The sequence below is a fragment of the Cygnus olor genome, chromosome 27, assembly GCF_009769625.2.
Source record: "Cygnus olor isolate bCygOlo1 chromosome 27, bCygOlo1.pri.v2, whole genome shotgun sequence".
Classification (NCBI taxonomy): Eukaryota; Metazoa; Chordata; class Aves; order Anseriformes; family Anatidae; genus Cygnus; species Cygnus olor.
In genome coordinates, this window is record NC_049195.1 from 3,386,078 (window position 1) to 3,404,557 (window position 18,480).

The 18,480-nt window shown below is 44.9% G+C and overlaps 1 protein-coding gene across 1 annotated transcript in view; it reads left to right on the forward strand.

The window, feature by feature from the left end:
• The first annotated feature begins 5,025 nt into the window (after positions 1–5,025).
• The window catches only part of LOXL2 (lysyl oxidase like 2), a 45,130-nt gene continuing 31,675 nt past the window's right edge, over positions 5,026–18,480 (forward strand). Inside the window, exons 1-3 of the mRNA XM_040538400.1 lie at positions 5,026–5,301; positions 12,984–13,423; positions 15,896–16,071. Of these exons, the coding sequence (XP_040394334.1) occupies positions 13,063–13,423; positions 15,896–16,071 (537 nt within the window). The 5' untranslated portion in view covers positions 5,026–5,301; positions 12,984–13,062. The remainder of the gene's footprint in view (positions 5,302–12,983; positions 13,424–15,895; positions 16,072–18,480) is intronic.

Below are 18,480 nucleotides of genomic sequence, written 5' to 3' on the forward strand. Positions count from 1 at the left end.
TACAACAGTACCATTTTTTCCCTCGTTAAGTGGGCTCTCTAGGTTGTCATGGCCAAAATTGGCAGGCAGCAATACATGGAGCAAGGCAGTAGTCTCAGGTAACTCCTAGTGCATCACCTGCCGTGAAAGCTGGGAGTGCTCAGCTCCTTGCTGATCCATGCAGATGTGAAGGATGTTAAGGAAACGGTGAGATCAGACTCAGGGGTGTGTAATGCATCTCCTGCCTAGATGTTCCCATCTGCAGCCCCTGTCCTGTCCCTGCAGTGTGACCTCTCTTGCAAATTCAGCAGCTGGAGTCTCTGAACTAATCGTTCAAGTTTTCTGCATAAGAGCAGAACCACTGGTAGAGGCTGACCTTGTTAAGACATGTTCTTTGGCTCGTCACAGTGAATCAGCACAAAATACGTTAAAACAGATGTTTCCATAATGTCTTTTAAGGATGTGGAGGGATTTGCTGTGTTTGCCCGGGTGTAATGGAGAGCAGTACATTGTGTTCTTGATTATCCTCCACCTCTGACACTCAACCAGCCTTATTCTGCTCGCTTCAGTTCCTCTTCTCCTCTCCTTTTCTCCTGGACACAGCTTTCTCAATCACAACAAAATAAATCTTGCGACAGGCTGGACTGGAGGTCAGTTCTGACTGCTCAGGGCTCTTCGGGGTCAGAAGTCACTTCTCCGGCTCTTGACCCCTGGACACACAAGTCTGTGCTTGCAGATGCTCTGCTGTTTGAGGGGGACTCTTGCCATCTAGTGGGAGGGGATGGTAAGCCTCTAGGACCTCTGCCATCCCCCAGGATAGGGTGACAAAACACAGTCATCCTTCCTGGGCTTTTACTGTGTGAGTCGTTTCACTGCACGCGTGGGATTAGCTTACAGCGCTTTCCCTCAGCATTGTCAGTGAAGCTGGATTTCTCATAAATTGCTTTTCTAGAAATCACTCTATTCTTACATTTTTGGGGGCACCACTCTGCTTATACTCTCCTATGCTCATCTTCTCCTGTATGGCTGAGTTGCATAGAGGGAATCTGACAAGAACCTGTATCAAGGGGAAGGATGTTGGTGTGTGCTGGTCAGATGCCACATGCTGCCTGTGTTTTGTTGGGGGATTGCTTGTGGGAAGCTGGCTTTCAGCAGCTGACTCCTTAAGTCATTGCTCAAAGACAGCCAAGATCTCCAAGTAATAGCTCGTACAGATAGAGAATGAAAAGTGCTTGCAAAGTGCCTTGTGCTTGGGTCTTCCTTGGCCTAGGAAAACCAGAAGCTCACATTCCAGTTAGGAAATTTCAGTACTAACCGGCCTCCCTCCCACACCTTTCTTGACAGGGTTAAGGTTAGAAAGGCAAGAAAGACGTACATGCTTTCTCCATGATGTGCTGCTCTTGTTCAAGCTGCCTGGGACCAAGAAGGAACAGCTGCTGCCTCCTAAGCATCGTAATACAAGAACAGACTTCATCTCACAAGTACAGCTCTACTGAGTATTTCATGGGGCTTCAGGTTTTCACCTTCCTTGGTGTAGGAACCTTTCATTTGCATGGAGATGGGGGTAGTAAGTGGATGTAGAAGGTGTGTTAGTCTCTGGATTGTGCATCGCAGAGGTGGAAGATGTGTCTACCATAGATCTTATATGAGGCTGACCCATGCTTCTGTTCAGATGTGCTATTTGTTACAAGCCTGGCATTCAGCAGAGCTCTCATTTTGGAGTGTTTTTGTAGAGCACTGAGGTCAGCAGTGTCTTAAGTGAGCTAATCTGAATAGCAGCACTGAGGAGTTGTGAGGGGGTGACTCTACAAAGCACGGAAAATCACGTGGATGAGGGAGAGTAAGTGTGATGTGCTCATTGCCTGCCTTGCATTGACACGTGAACTAGAACACATGCAGAGCAGAAAGAGATCTCAAAGGATTAAAGTTGCTTCTTAGCAAAAACAAATCTCATTTTTTCCAGCCTTGGTGGCTGCAGAAGAGCTATGTCATGCAGGGGCCCCTCCCAGAATGGAAGCAGCTCTGGCTTGTGGTGCTTTGGGTTCCAGTTGCCACATGGACGTGGGACTGTGCAAACCTTGCCATGGTTAGGGTGGAGCAGCAACCAAATAAAAAGGGTGAGAGGATCAGGTCTGGGAGGTCAGTCCAGTCATCACCAAGCTCCTAATGTGTAAGTCATAGAAATTCCAGTAGGGATTAAGCAATTTATATAAAATATATTGGTTTGTCCCTCTGTTGAGGGATGCATAAACCTACTTCTCTAGAATCATTGGTGTTTTTGGCCATCCTGTGAGCTCAAAAGCAGCAATCTAACCCCAATTGCACGTTGCAGGGATATTGCACTGGGGCCAATTGGTGTGAAAATTGCCACGTGTCGCTAACACCTCCCAGAACAGTCAGGTCCTTCGGTTCTTCAGATATCGCCTGGATCATCTCTGTGCAAAGCAACCTTTACGGAGCTCGGCGTATCCGCTGTGTGTATTCGAGAGGTCAAGTCGACCTGGGTAAGATTTGGACCGGTGGCTCCAGAGAGTCTACAGCGTGAAAACATAAGGCTCAGGGAGGCAAATTAGCCTTCCCTTTTAAAAAGAACTGAAGATTAGAGGAGATTATAGAACCTAATAGCGCGTACCTAATTTCTGGGAGCACAGACCATGACTGTGGCTGCTTGGTCAAATCCAGTCTTGACTTGTCCATATGGCAAGGTGTGCGCTTCGGGCAGATACAGAAGGAAACACCTAGGCTGCTGGTGTGAGGCTCTTCACCAGGAGGGTGGTCAGGCACTGGGACAGGCTCCCCAGGGACATGGTCACAGCACTGAGCCTGATGGAGTTCAAGAGGCGTTTTCAGATGTATGGTTTGATTTTGGGGTGGTCCTGTGTGGAGTCACACTTGATGATCCTTGTGGGCCCCTTCCAAATCAGGATATCCTAAGTGGTTTCCCTGGACTCCCGTTTACATGATCAAATGATGTAAACCCAGTCGAAGCAGCATTTTTTTCCCATAGAAGGTGTGATTTTGAGAGGCTTTCTATTTATTTATTTGTCAATTTATTTTGCTGGGTGCTTGTCTTTTAGTCTAAACCAGCTGCAATATGAAGAGGGCAGCAAATTGCCCTGAACCCAGCATGTTACCCTGAAGAACCTTCCTGAATTCTCGCCAAACGTTTCTCTTTATGCAACCAGCAAACCCTTCCATCAGCTGGAAGCCTGCATGGCATTTGCTGCTCGTATCCTTACCCGACCCAGGCACTCGGCAAACATTCCTCCAGCAGGCTGTCATGTTTCTCTGTGCCCCGATCAAGCAGACGCTCACACATTCCTTCCTCTGGCCAAGCTTCCTGCCACTCTGAAATAGTTCTCTGCTCCGTGGAGCTTCTGCTCTGATTCATTTTTCCCCTGATGTCCCTGAGGCTGAGCAAGGCGAGTCCAGCCCAGCTAATGACCCACCAGGTGGTGCTCTGCTGATAGCCGTGCTGCTCATCACAATTTGCAGCATTTCGATAATTTTATAGGTGTTTGATGCAGGAGAATTAGGGCACTGTGTGTACTGCTGTTGACCACTTCTGCTGACTTCTTGGGAGAAAGCGCAAAGCTTTGTTTCAATGATTTTGTGGGCTTGATGTTCGGGGACTGTTCTGTAGAAGGCTTTGCCAACCCATGGGAACGTGGTCATCATCTCCCTGCCAGTATTTTCCCCTGGCAGAGTCTCCTCGGAGTGGTAACATCTCGTAACCCAGCAAGTAATGGCACCTTTCTCCTGTTGGGCCGAACCCTTGCTTCTGGGAAGTGATGGGAAACCTCTGAAAAGGGAGAAGTCTGGTGGCAGATGTGTTCTTGTAGTTATGGAAATGTATCCAGGGGTGTAGGTAAAGCACTAATTTTTCAAGATAATTTGGTAATTTGTATGCAAGCAGGCAGGACTGACGTGGACAAGTGTGCTACAGGAAGCAGTCTTGTGCTAGGGAAAGTTTCCTAGAAAGTCCTTTACAAATTCAACATTTCATTTATGAATATGCTGACGTAAATGGGGATGTTCCTTCTAAAATTAGCCTTTGTGAATATCTGCTCTTCTTTCTGTGCCTATCAGTTGTCTGCCAACATGTTTGAAAATCCCATTAAACATAGATTTAAGTACCTCTCACGAAGCTGGTGAGAAAGTAAATTTCCATTCTTTGAGAAATGCTGACACTTCAGAATGTGTTGCTGTCCAAAATTGGGTCAGAAAACAAAATTTCAAGGTGCTCTCTGGAACAGAGACTTGGAAACCATTTTGTTGTTGTTGTTTTCACAGTTAGAAAAAATAGAAGTAAACAGTTTGATTATGATGCATTAAAAGCCAAAATGGAAAAAAATAAAGTTTTAAAACCAAAACCCACTCCAACTGAAAAGATTGCAGAAGTTTTCAGTCCTCAGAATAACGTCTAATTGATTTAGCTGCTTTTTCTTGATGGAAGAGTTCTTTCAACCGTCTCAGTCCAGTGTTTCTTTTTCACTGCTAGCTGTTCACAACACAGATGCTCTGAATTTTCTGGCACAGCTGAGGTCAGGATTTTTGGTCTGCTATTGTTTTAATGAAGAATTGTTTTTAGCATCTAGTTATTCCTCAGGACTGAGGACTATGGAGTAACTCTTGCTGCAGATCTGGATGGTTTTTAAGTCTGTGCAGCTTGAGCTGCTGTATTTATGAGCTTTAAGAATATCGAGCAGCTGGAAAATATTGAGTTGCTGGATGCAGAAGGGTTAAGGGTGGTGATACCCAAATAGCTGTGGAGATGGCATGCTGCAAAGTCTGTGAGCTGCAGAAAGGGATCTAAGTTTGGAGATGCTGAGCTGTAAGACCATGCACCCTTTTGTATGGGAGAGGCTCTGAACCAACTTGGGGTGCTTAAAAAGTGCTGAGATCGATCACTTAGCTTTATTTAACATTGATATAGATGTGATTCTAAGTATTTGTTCCCTAGGAACTTCCTGAGAAAGCATTCACATTCCTAACCCACCTCCTTCCTTGCAATCCTGGCTAGGTTTTCCCCCCGTTTCTTTTCTGTTTGCAGTGCTTCTGCTCAGATTACAAGACAAGCCCATGATATCACCCGCTATGAGCTGAGGCTAAAGGGGCTGGGTCTTGGGAGGGGTTTGCTTGGCTAACTCTAGTGAAATTTGCCAGGAAGCAGCAGCTTCTTGCAGCATATTTCTCTGGCTGCAGGATATTTTCCAGCGCAGAGGGGACCACTCAGGCGGCGCGCGTAGCCCAGAAGAAAGAGCTTCATGAAGCACGCCGGGACAGAGGTCTCCTCCAGCACAGCCTACCACTAACCCCAAGGTAAATGCAAACCCCAGAGACTACAAGCCAGGATGGTGGCATTATTTCTAGAGAATGCAGGGGCTGATGGATTGGTTTAAACATTTCTAACCCTCTCTTGCTTCAGGGCTGGAAGTTTGATCTCACTTCTTCTCTTTTTTTTCTCTTTGAACTTGTTTTCTTTCTCTCCCGTCAGTTATTAAGCTTGATGTTCAGACATAACAGGCTGGGGATGAGATGATTCTTCCAATTCCTGTCTCCTGAGGCTTGCTTTGGCAAGGGTGGGATGGCACAGATACTCAGTGTCACTTCGCAAAGATGTTGTGACCCAAGTTAAAGATTTTCTCCCCTTGCTTGCTCACAGGCACGCACTAATGAAGTAAAAAAAGACATGTTGCAAGCTGCCTACAAGTCGAGGCAATGTGTATTCAGTAAGATTATTAAAATATGTCTGATTTAGACCAGAAAGCTACGTTACATGCCATCAACATTGTGTAAATGTCACCCGCTAAACTTCAGAAGCAGTTTCTCCTCTCTGAACAACTGTGCTCTTTCAGAGGGAAAGGCTTCAGTGCAGATGGGCAGAAGGTGTAAAGCAGATATGTCCCTCGTTGAGAAACTTTCCTGCTGGCATGCTTGGGATTCACACCCTTTGCAAAGGAGCCTGCAGCCTACTGGCAACTTGTATTAATTAGGCTGGTTTATCATGAAGCAATCGCAGCAGTTTTCAGGATGCCTGCAGGATATGCAGTGGTATTCACCTGAAAAGTTGCAGCACAGAAGCGTGGGACTGTTCCTGTCTGCAATGAACACAGCTGGGGATGGTTGAGTTCTGATTCTTCAGCATGCACACAGATAACTCTGCCTTCTTTTCAATTAATTTTTTGTCGTCTAATTAAAAAAGGTGTTACTGTGTGTGGGTAAAAAAAAGATCTAAGGTCCTATACAGTCTAGAAGACTATACACAGATCCTGGTTAAGCTATCTGGGAGCAATAGCAGGAATACCAGTTAGCAGGTCTATAATCGGCTCATAATGACAGCATTGCTTTCAAATTTGTACTGAGTAGGGGCTGAAATTAACTGGCTTTAGGGTTCCTACCTGCCAGTTTCATTTCAACTGTATTGAGCCACCCACAGTGGTGGAATTTCCTTGGTTGGAAGCTAATGAGCAGTTAGAAAATGTGAAATATTAGCATGAGCTAATACTTGATGGACCCCAAAATGCATGCTTAGTAATGTTCTCATTATTTTTTCTCTCCTATTTTTATATATATTTATATATTTTCTCTCCTATTTTTTCAATAGGTTGACTCCCAAGATTATTGTCTTCACCTTACTGTACCACTAACTTTCCTTCTGTGTGTTTTTTTTTTCCTGTTTCTTGCTTTTTTGTGTGTTCTTTGTAACCTTTTATCTTTTCTCCTCCTGAATTGTTTCATAACATAGACTCACAGAATGGTTTGGGTTGGAAGGGACCTTAAAGATCATCTAATTCCCATGGGCAGGGACAGCTTCCACTAGACCAGGTTGCTCAAAGCCCCATCCAACCTGGCCTTAACATCTTTGGTGCTGTTTAAAAACACAGTGATGTCCTTTCTTAGAGATGGCAGCTTCAGTGGAAGGAACAGTTCAGCACATCACCGGTCAGTTGGGCTTGCAAAGCCCTCTCTGGGGAACGCTCTTGGAGCGTGTGTGCAGGTACATGTTTACTATGAATGTCTGCAAATACAGTGAGAAAGATCCCACTCCTAATCTGTAGTAATGTTGATGGTAATTTGTTATTCAAGGCATAAGAAAATTGGAATGCAGACAGATAACATGATGTTCTAAACTCAATCTGTTCTGTGTCTGCAGTGCTGACGGGTTAGGCTCTATTAATTAAGACAGCATTACACAGGGGTGTGAGGGGAACCTCATTTTCAGAGGATTTGCTAATGCTCTTCAGCCTTAGGGACTGCACATGTGTGTTCTGGCTCTGTGAATGTGTGTCAGCTGTGTATTTTAATGCAATACCTTTTTGTAAAGTTTTTATTCATGTACTAATCATGTACTCTTAACGAAAAGAGTTGAATCCTGTAGCTATTTTTGCCACTGCTGCTTTTGCTGAGTGAGATCAGATCACTTGTTCATGATAATAGCATCCACTAGCTGCGAATTAAAGAACTTATACTACTTGTTTTTTAAAAAAATCACTTTATTTAACTGTCTTGGAAGTGTCTTTGGGAATAAGTTCTGTTTCCTATTAAGAGTAGAGCACAAGGTCTGTGGAACAGCCAGCTGGTGCTGGCCAGGAGCCTGAGGGTTGTCATGATTCACATCTCTGTTCATCTTCATTCTTTGACACCAGGCAAAGGGAAGAGATAAGGAAAATAAAGACTTTTTCCCAAAATGAAGTGTATTTGAATTGCAGCTGTGGCATGGAGAGAAGATGCTGCATGTGTCCACCAGATCCCTGGGCAAGGTTGTTTGTTTGTTTGTTTGTTTTTCCTTCTGAGGTAAACGAATGCGTCAAGGGGCTAAAACAAAGCAAATGTGAATTGCTTCAGTTGAAGGAACAGATCTGAGAAGAGCTTGCAGCCTGGATTTGAAAGCTGTGGGAAGCATTCAGCTGAGCCCTTGTGTGAAACATGCTGAGCATGGAATTGGGTGTTTGGCCCTGCAATTGTTGTGTCCATGCAACTCTGGAGATCAGCATATTTCTAAAGGTTTGGATCTCATAGATCCAACCAAATGATGATGCAGGGGGTTAGGCAAACACTAATTTTTTTTTTTTTTTTTAAAGTTAGACCTGTAGCAGTCTTCCAAATGAAAACAGAAGCAAAATGCCTTTTCTGTCCTATTCTTGTAACTTGTGTTTGTATTTCAGGACTTCTTTTTTGTGTCTAGCCTCAAAAGCAAGTGATGGCAAGCAAGTCTATGGGTTTGAATTGTGTCAGCTTTACCTCTGCTCCCACAGGGCATACTGGGACTTTCTCTCTTTCCCAGCAGCATCCCACCAGGCTGGAAGAAGCAGGTTGCATTTGTTAGCTTCCCTGGTGTAAGTGACTGTTGGATTTGCTCCTGGTTGCACTTGGCCAGTGTGCATTAATGTGAAATTTGCTGTCTTAAGGTAACTTAACGGAGCATTGCTGGATCTACAGTTGCGAATCAACCACTTGAGACTTTCCTTTTGTTGTCTGGAGAAGGAGGGGAGCAGGAAACCTGGTTTTTCTGGCTCTGTCCGAGCTGATCTATTGTTTTGATGATTTGGTGAAATTAAAAAGGGATTCGTGCTGCTTGGACAGGCTTTTGATTTGGGGAGATGAATAGCCTATTAGTTTCACCTGGTGGATTCTCTGAAGAAGTAAAAGCTCAACATTTTGAAATGAAATTGCTGCACACCTCCCTGTGTGTCTATCTGTTCCTTTTAAGACTGGAGCCCTGAAAAGGGTTGACTCAGCAGCTTGCAGGAGCATGCCTTAAAGCCTTAAATTGCAAGTTAACACAGTGATGGAGAATCATCTTATGGCCTGAAGTACAGGATGGGGAGCCAGGAGACCTGGAGTATTTTCCTGGCTTTTCCACTGACTTTATTCGTAAAAGTTTTTAATGCTCCGTCTTGGATTCTTTTGAATGGGGAGACCAAAATATATGCTTTTAGGATTACATCATTACTAAGTCTGGAGGCTATTAAAGAGAGGATTTGAGGGGAGGAATGAGCCCTAAAGTAGAGGGAATAGCCAGCACAGAGCAAACATCTTGCAGATCTAAGCCTTGGTTTGTTCTTGGGCAGTTCTGCACGTGCAGCTCTCTTCGAGACTTGCTGAGAAAATGTGTCCAGATCTTGGTCGTAGCAGATGAACAGGTTTATCTAAATACTTACTAAATTTTGTTGTTCTGGCTTATGATGCTATGATAAATGTGTGCAGTTGGCTCCTATTTAATGCTGTCCATGTTTGTATCTTTAAATGCTCTTACTTGAGTCTGTCACTGTGTCATCAATGCTCTCATTGAAGAGTGGTGAAAGAAGCATTGTAAAATCCTCTGTGCTGCCAAATATTGCTTTATCAATTCTCTAGAACAGTTGTTACTGCTTGTCTTGTCTCCTGATGAAAGCTGCACGGACATCTCGCCCTGATGGATGGGATGAGCGGATGCCTCCACCAGAAGATGCCCAAACATCTCCTCTCCATAATCCTTGTTGTTGTCCCGATGGGAAGCAGAAAGGTTTCTTGTGGAAATACTGAAACATTCCTGTGCTCAACCTCCACGGGACTCAGCTTTTCCTGACATCGTGACTTAGTCTGAATAGTTTCTCTTAAGCACCTCAATAAACAAGGCCGCTGGGTATGCACAGTTTTATTTCTGGGGTGATGCAAACACTGTGAAAGCTTTGTCTTTTAGTGTTTGAATGTGTGACTGTTTTGAAGCAGACGGTAATATGACCTGAAGGAAAAGCAGGCTGTGGTTGCTAGTACACACTGCAGGGCTGTCTCCCGAAGCGTGTGGAGTTGCTGTTGTGCTGGGCTTACAGAGAATCCCTCTGAGATTCACCTCCACAGATTCAATGGGACTAAAAGGGAGATTTCTGATTTTTTTTTCCCAATACCTCCTCCTGGGCCCTCTAGGAGCCTCAACTGCTCCTCGAAGTATCCTGATGATGATGGGACACGAAGCTGTACGACCTGAGCACAAAACGTGTGCGCCCTAAGTCATTTTCCTTGGCGAAGGCTCAGGATTGCATTCACACGGGCTCGTTAAAATACCTTTTTGGTAGTCAGACCCCCTCCTCTGTGGAGCGAGGGACTCTCAGGCAACCTTATCCTTCCTCCCCAGGCTTTCTCAAGTTCGATGGTTAATGGTTTCTTCATAGTCTTGCATGACTCTGAAAGCCTCTAAGCTTTGGGGGAACAAAAGCAAATTAGCCTGTGTTTTGGCATCTTAGGGCTCCTGGGGTGCTGACCCACCAAGACTTGAAAATTACACCTGCAAGATTTGCTATAATTTAAGTTGGTACCTCCCTGGGTGATCTTGGTACCCGTTAAAATAATCTGGAAGTCTCTTGTGCCATCCCAGCCCCGCCAAGCTGCTCGGGGGCTGCGAGGTCTCCCGGCGCTGTGACGTTTTTAAAAGGCTCTGGCATCGTGCAGCGGTCTGTCTGCTTTATTAATTAACGCTTCGGGGAGCGCCGCTCTCAGCTGGTAGCTATTACATCCTGCCTCTTGAATGGTTTCCCCAAATTGTTGTGTCTTTTGGCTGAAGTCCTTCAGCAAAACGACCCAGGAGCTTTGGTTTGAATGGGAAGCAGTCCTGGAAACTGGAGTTGCAGAGCTTTTGGCTATTCCCTGGCCTCTGATCACGAAAGACCCCTATTAGCCGGAGCACGGAGCTGACCGCTGGTCAGTGTTTGCCTTGGCACGAAGAGGGACAAAGTGAAACAAGCTGACCTGCTGGCTACACATCGTTTGTTGGTCCTTTTCTCCTTCAAAATATTCTTATTTGGGTTACTATTGGGCTTTCTGGAGCACCATAAACTGTAAGCTAGGGGGGAATTTGGCGTCTTCTGTTAAGGCACATCATTGTCATTATCTCTTGAGAGCTTCCTTCAGGACGTGACTGTAAGACTACACACCACAATTTATTTGCCTTTGCCTTCTTAAATATCCTTCGTGTGGCTGCCTGCTGCACAAAGACCGTGCAGATGCTTCGTGAGGTCCCAGCAATATGCAGAGACACTTCAGACCGACTTAGTTTTGATCAGTATTTGCTGAGGCTTCTTAAATCCAATTTATGCAGTAGCAAGAAACAACAGCTATGTGAAATGAAGTATGTCAAAACAGATGTTTAAAGAAGATTAGGAGCAAAAACCAGATTTTCTGAAGACCATCAGGCTTGCAGCTCTGCTGGGCTCGATGTTATCCCCCTCTTAAGTATTTCTACTTATAACTAACATATGTTATTCTTCTGTGTTATGGTCTAAGGGGGTTTCTTGATTATTATTTTTATACTGTTCACAACAATCGCTCTGCCCATGTGTTTATCCTCTAGGCTGAAAACCATCTTGTATCCTTGAAAAACATTGTAAGAGGTTTGTTTTGAAATCCATACTAGAAGGTATTGAAGTCAGGCGTGTCTGACAAGTACTAATGTGCCTGGACTCGGGAGCCTTTTATTTTTACAGAATATATCTCCTGCCCTGTGACTGCATTTGCTTTGGGAAATCCCCTTTGTTTGCAGCTGGAGGGGAGCAGCCTTGTGAAAGCGGTTGTGTTTCCTTCCTCTCTGCCCCTTTAGCTCTGATGTGGGGCAGGAATTCATTTTATTCCTCTCTCAGCCTTACCCTCCTGACCTGCAAAAATTGGAAAAATACTTTGTCTCTATGCCAGTATTTCTTCGAATGCCTGGTGAAAATGTACAGGTCTCAATCTGGTCTCAAAGCACATCAGGAGGAAGCTGACTATTGTCAGCCCTGTGTAAGACCAGGGGAAACTGAGGCACAGCTCTGGAAGTGACCTGCCTGAGGTCTCATAGCAGGCTCGTGCTGGAGCTGAGGTTTGAACCGAGGTGTCCTGAATTTCAGGCTGGTTTTCTGCTGTTGCTGATACTCCTCTCTATCTTGAAAGGCTGCTTAGTGAGTTTTGTTGTGTCTTCGTGCACGTGTGATTTTCTGATCACTTTTTTGGGATAGTTGAGACCCAGCAAAAACACCGAAGGATTTTTGCTTCTTGACATCTGGTTTTGGAGCACAGTCTTTCCCCCTCTCCCTCCCCTTTGGTGTCTGCCAGGAAATAATGGAGCTTTAAAGGGCTGGGGAGCTTTTTCCCACTGCTCTCTGGCATTGCTTCATTTGGAAACTATTCAACCATCAGCCTCCATGTGTGCTACTCGACCGCGCCGTGTGCTGGGTGGGGAGTACATGAGTGGGAAGCGGGCAGAAAAATCACCAGCCTTTAAACTTTGCATAGTATCCGGATGAAATTCTTCCAATGAGTCAAAAAAAAAAAATAAAATTGCTAGTTCATACCATGGCTAGCTTATGTAAGGATTTAGCGGTTGTGGGACCCAATCCAGGCTTAGCAACCAAAAACTGGAAATCATTAACACCAGGCTGTCAGTCAAGGCTAGGTGAGATTGCTGTTGCAAAGTGTCTGCCTACAGTAACGTGCTGATCCTCTGCAGAGGAAACTGGAGGTATGGCAGCAGAAATAAATCTTCTGTCATTGTATTAGGAAAACAGATTTCAGTATAAATACCTCACTTCTGACCACGTTATATTACATTTCATTACCCTTCTAGTTTTCCATTGTTTAAGTGATGGTTTGAGTTTCTTTTATTTAAAGGTGGTATGGGGGAAAAAATGGTTCAGTTCTGTCCTGGTCTGATTTGCACCAAGTTGGCTATAACTTGCTAGAAGTACTGAACTACTGGATTTGCAGAGGAATAGGAAAATCCTATTTCTAGCATTTGTGACCTGTAGAATTTTGCCTTGGAAAAAATATTTTCCAGCCAAAATGATTTCGCAATTTAACCTAAACTTGCAAATGCTTTTCGTGGGTTACTTTTAATTTTCTTCTCCCACCCCACGAGAAATAATTTACTTGACTTTGTTTTTTACAGGCAGCACTGGACGTGGTTTCTATCATAGGTTTATCCCCTGCTGAAGCAGGAGGTATAAAGCCCAACATCATTCCCGAGCCTTACTCAAACTTGCCTTTCGTTTTAGGACAGCCACACAGCACCTACCTGCACTGATCGGCAGCTGCTAGCAGAGGATTTGGCTCTGAGAACTGTGAGCACTGAAAATGGAAAGATTCCTGGGTTTTAACCATAACCACTGTTTCTTCATGCTGTTCTTCATCTCCCTGAGCCCGCTGGGCCTTGCCCAGTACGAATACTGGCCCTACCTCCCCGGTTACCCCGAGCCACCCCCCCAAGTCTACCAGCCCCCCCAGAGGCCAGCAAACGTCCCCAAAATCCAGCTGCGGCTGGCGGGGCAGAAGAGAAAACACAACGAAGGCCGAGTGGAGGTGTTTTACAGCGGCGAGTGGGGCACGGTGTGCGACGATGACTTCTCCATCCATGCTGCACACGTGATCTGCAGGGAGCTGGGCTACGTGGAGGCTGTGTCTTGGCTACCGAGCTCAAAATACGGGAAAGGAGAAGGTAAGGTAACTCTGGAGCAGTAGAAGTGTCTCTCCAACCCCAAAAACTCTTGACCTGATGACCGAATTCAAGATGTAGTGATGTTCCCTACAAACGTAACGAGAATCGCTTCCTGGTGAAGCAATGCCTCTGCAAATCGGTGCCTCATTAGATTAAACAGTTTAAATAATAGGTGTTTGCTTGTTTTGATTGAAACAAGCTAAGGAAAGGGGGTAGGAGGCTCTCCAGCAGCCAGTATGGCGAGTCAAAAGGGAAACTGCGCCCACAAATGTAATTTACAGATGGTCCATTTCCCCGTTCACACTTCCATTGCTATGCAGTGAGTCAAACAGGGCCTCTAAGCACTCCTTCCTCCTGTTCTTTTTTTTTCTTTCTTTCTTTTGAACTGTTTGGGTTCTAAGTAGATTGCCTATGCAATGCTATACATTTTTTTTCTCCCTTTATCCCCTTTAGGGGCATGCACCATATTCTGCAATGCAGACCGGCTTATAAAACCCCAAAGTAGTGTGCACACTTCATGTCCTATATAGGACTACATTTATAACAGTCCGTTGGGATGCTCAGGCTGGTCCTGGAGGGTCAGAGCTATTCACCCCCAACCCAAACTGCACATCCTTCCTTTCTGGCTCTTTAAAGCTGTATGCGATGGTCACAAGGACAATTGCACGTTACACCTTACTGCATCTCATTCCCAAATATGTGCTGAACAAAGACTCAAAAAATTGAATGCTTCCATGTTATAAACAGGAAAAAAATTTTTAATAATAATGCTTGAAGTAGAAAAGCCCTGTGACACTACACAACTCAGCAGACTTGTTTAATTGTCTTTTACTGTGCCGTTAGTTAAATGTCGGCCTATGGAGATTTTTTTTTCTCAAAATATGAAAGCTTGGCACACTGTTGATGTAACCCACAGACAGATTATTTCCACTGCAGCAGGGATAAATGTGCTGTATGTCTGTTACTTAGCACCACTCGTTAGTGCTCACACCTATAAAATTGCCCATTAAAGAGCCAGCAGGCTTCAACGTTGACTTGACTGAAACGCGAAACCTTGAATGTTGTCCCAAGCTGTGGATTTTGGCTCTTGGGGTAGAGTAGGAGATTTCCGAGAGAGAAAGAGGCCATGGCATTTGAAAACAAACCAGAAATTTGTCGCCACGTGACTTGATGGGAGTGAGCATCCTCTGTGTGCGGGTTCAATCCTGATGCAGGGAGCCCGTGCAGGGGCGATCGTGGCAGATCCATCATCTGGTTGGTGATTAACCACCTGAATGTCTTAGGGCTGCTGGAAAGCAGCTGGGACAGCCAAGGGAAACAGCTCTGACTGCTCCTACAGAATCTCCTCCTGGCTCTGGAGGTCAGGCAGTCCTTTCTACTCAAAGGATGTATTATTCTTCAGACAGACAAAGCCTTGGGGACCATAAAATAGGGGAGTTTCTTGTTGGCTGTTGCTCCTTGCAATTTAGGGGACAAATAGCAGGGGAGCAGCATGTACCAGCACATTTCCAAAGGAAAAGCAAGCACATCGTAAAGGTGAATCCCAGAGATGCTCTTGGTTCTCTGCTCACAGCTGCTCCTTAGAAAATATGACCTAAAGTTCTTGGAGTGACACCCATTGATTTTTTGTCTGCTTGTCAGTCAACTCTAAAGGATCTAATTTGTTTTAATATAATATACATACGTGCACGCTTTCTGTTGTAGGAAAAGTGGTAATGATAGTCTGGAAACTGGATCTGGCATTGAGCTTTCAAAGAGCACCCAAATAACGGGAGGTTCCAATCAGCAGTGGCTTGTTAAGTTGCTTGCAAAAAAAAGTCTTTGAAAAGTAGGGGCATTTAATCAAAACTTGGAGCTCTCTCATAGAAGACATTTAATGACGATTTAACAAACAAGAAATGATGTACAGAGAAGCCTTAAATACAAAAGGATGATTTAGTGAGTGTGATTAGAGGGCAGGATCTAATCAGGCAAACCAAGGGGACCCGATGACACCGCATGCTCCAAAGTGGCTGTCATCAGAAAAGGTCAGTTTTCACCACGAACAAGTTTGCAGCAGCGATCTCCTTCAGGCTGGTGATCCTTCACATGCTAACACAACAGCAAGCAGTGGTGGCATGAGGAGCTTCTGGATGGGACGTCCCTGGCTAGCAATCCTTTGGCCACACTGGTTGCTGGTGGACTGTGGAGGTCCAGAGCCTCCATCGTCAAGGCTCCACTTGCATCTTTCAAGTATATAGCCTTAAATATAGGGTTATATTTATTTATCATATTATATTGAGGGATAATTTTTCTTTTTTAATACAATGCAGATAAGGGAAAGCAATGGGTCGGAGATGTTTCCATTTTTGATGTTCCTTAGCATTTTTATTCAAGGTTATTTTTAGCAGTAATCTCTTCCCCTGATATATTAAGAGCAATTTACCCTCTTTCTGAGTCTCAGTTCTGTTTTTTTTTTTTTTTTCCCTTCAGGAAAAATTTGGATGGACAACGTCCACTGTAACGGCAAGGAGACCACCCTGGCAGCGTGCACGTCAAATGGCTGGGGAGTAACCGACTGCAAACACACCGAGGACGTGGGAGTGGTGTGCAGCGAAAAGAGAATCCCTGGCTTCAAGTTTGACAACTCACTGCTTAACCAAATAGAGGTAAATGTACTTTAAAATTCCTAGCTGCTGATCAGGGGGCTTCTGTGGACAGGGACATATACGTTGTAGGTTATCCCGGCTGTGTCCCATGGTTAAAGCACACTTTTCATAGTACTTATAGGTGCTGGCTTCAGATGCAACTTTTAAATCTGAATTTCAGCTGTTCAAAGTGTTAGATGTTTAAGAAGAATTTAAAAGGATTTTTTAATAGCATATTAAATAAGGAGAAACTATATTATCCCTCCTGTTTTGCAATCGTTTAATGGAACGGATGGATTTACAAGGAAAGATATGAAAAGATTTTTGGAGTGTTTAGCTAAGCAACGATGACACGAGCATGATAATTCTATGGAAATATTTGTGGGGATGGGGAGTCAGCACTAGAAGTGATGAAATGAAAGTGAGCAGAGGAAAACGTGGGCTGGTCACTAGGGGAAAGGTTCTGGGTTGTGACTGGATTAGTCTGCTGAGCCGAGATTGAGACTTCTGGGGAAATGGCAGAAGCAAATTTGCTGAAATGCAGTTGAACCAGGATTGTTAGATTTCCACAGAATAAAGATCTCGGGGTGAATAATCCAGGAGGGAATGCTGGTCTGAAAAGAAGCTGGGCTGAGCTCTTCAAAGGAAAAAAAATGTATGCTGCTTCAGAATTTCAGGTTGGAAAATATTTGTGGCCACTCAGCTAACATCTCCCTTGTTTCGGATGCTACGGTGCTTCATCATGCAGATTCCCTGGTTGCCCTTGGTTAAAATACATTGAAATAAACTCTTCAGTAACCACAGTCGAACCTTATTTTAAGCAGACGGGGAACCCAGGGTGTATCACATACCACAGCGTGGTTTCCATGGCTGAATCTTGGCTCTGTTCGTGATCTGAAACAAAGGGTACAGCATTCTTTATCGCTTTAAAACAAAATTATTCTAGCAGTTCCTTCACAGCCCCTGATTGAGAGAGCAGGCAGCATTCAGCACTGATGCAAGGCTCCCACGCGGGGGGCAGATGCAGGATATGAGAAGGGGAATTCTCTTTGTGCCTTGACCTGGCTTTTCTGGGCTAAGGAGGGAAAGGAGGCCTTCAAAAGGGATCCCAAATTGCCTCAGTCGATGGCACGGCTGTTGCTCAGGGAACGGGGCGAGATCATGGAACATCAGCGATGGCTTTGGCAGACGCCCGCTTCCCCAAAGCCACAGCAAATCCTCAAAACGGAGGCCTGGAAGAAAAGATGCTTTAGTCTAGACGGAGGTCGCATCGCTCCGAGATGCTTCAGGTATTAATCATGAAAGCTTTGGAGGGCTCTGCTTTTCCATTAGCTAAGCGCTGCCGTTTGGCTAACGAGTAGAGCACGCTGGGGTAATTGAGGGCTAGCTTGAGCTGATGCTGTGTGGGTGTTTGGGCTTCACGTATGACAAGTAGAATGAATCATGAGAGTGAAGCAGTTCTTGTGGTGGAAGATGGGGTCACCAGCAGGATTGCTGAGGAGAAATAGATGTGGGGTAAGTCATATTCCCCATGTCCTGGCAGCTCTTGGGGTTCACCACGATGACAAGTAGCAGCACTGGTGACTAAAGGCACTGAACTGGTGTGAGTGGAAAAGAAATAAAAGCTTTGGTTTTAAGCTCCTGTACGAAGCTGAGAGCTGTCAGCCTGGCTGTCCCTGCGACCTTGTGCTGGTGGCAGGGAATAGTGGTGCATTTTCTCACCCCTAGCTCTGCGTGCTGGGTTCCTAATGCTGCTGTTAACCTGCTGCTGCAGCTTGTGTTTGACGTCTCCTGGCAATCCGCAGCCTCTGAGATGAGCCTGATCATCCCTCATCTGGCCTTCCAGAGGCCTGAGGGGCAATAACTTCTGTGTGCTGTGAACTTAGAGGAGTCTGTAACCAACTGCATTTATTTTCTGTAGCCTGATGTCTGTCGAAAGGATAAATTCAAGAATCTAGAACAATTTGTGTGCCCACGTCTCCCTTACACATCGCTGCTCGAGTCTTCTGAACAACTCAGGACCACGCTGTTACTTCTACTTTGCAAAACCAGGCTGATTTTTCTTATATCCCTTACAAGTCCCTGTGAACTGAAGGGTTCTTTTTCTGCTTTAATGCAGCTGGAGCAAGGCTAAAGGTGATGTGCTGTAAATTTTTTAAATGCCACTGTGGAAGTACACTTCAGTCACGGCTAGCTGTCAAATGTTTCAACTCCTCTCCCCCTGCTCTTTCAGCTCTCCTTCTCTTCTTAATCTTTGCTTTATCTCATTAGCAGCTGGCGTGCCATAGTTTGAGTCAGAGCTGATGAGAAGGGTTACTCATAGGGTCATAAACTCCAAAACGGGGAGGTCAAAAGGCTTGTGTGAATGCACATCCAATGTCTCTGCCCTGTCTAACGTGCATGGGAATTCTGCACATCATACCTTGCATT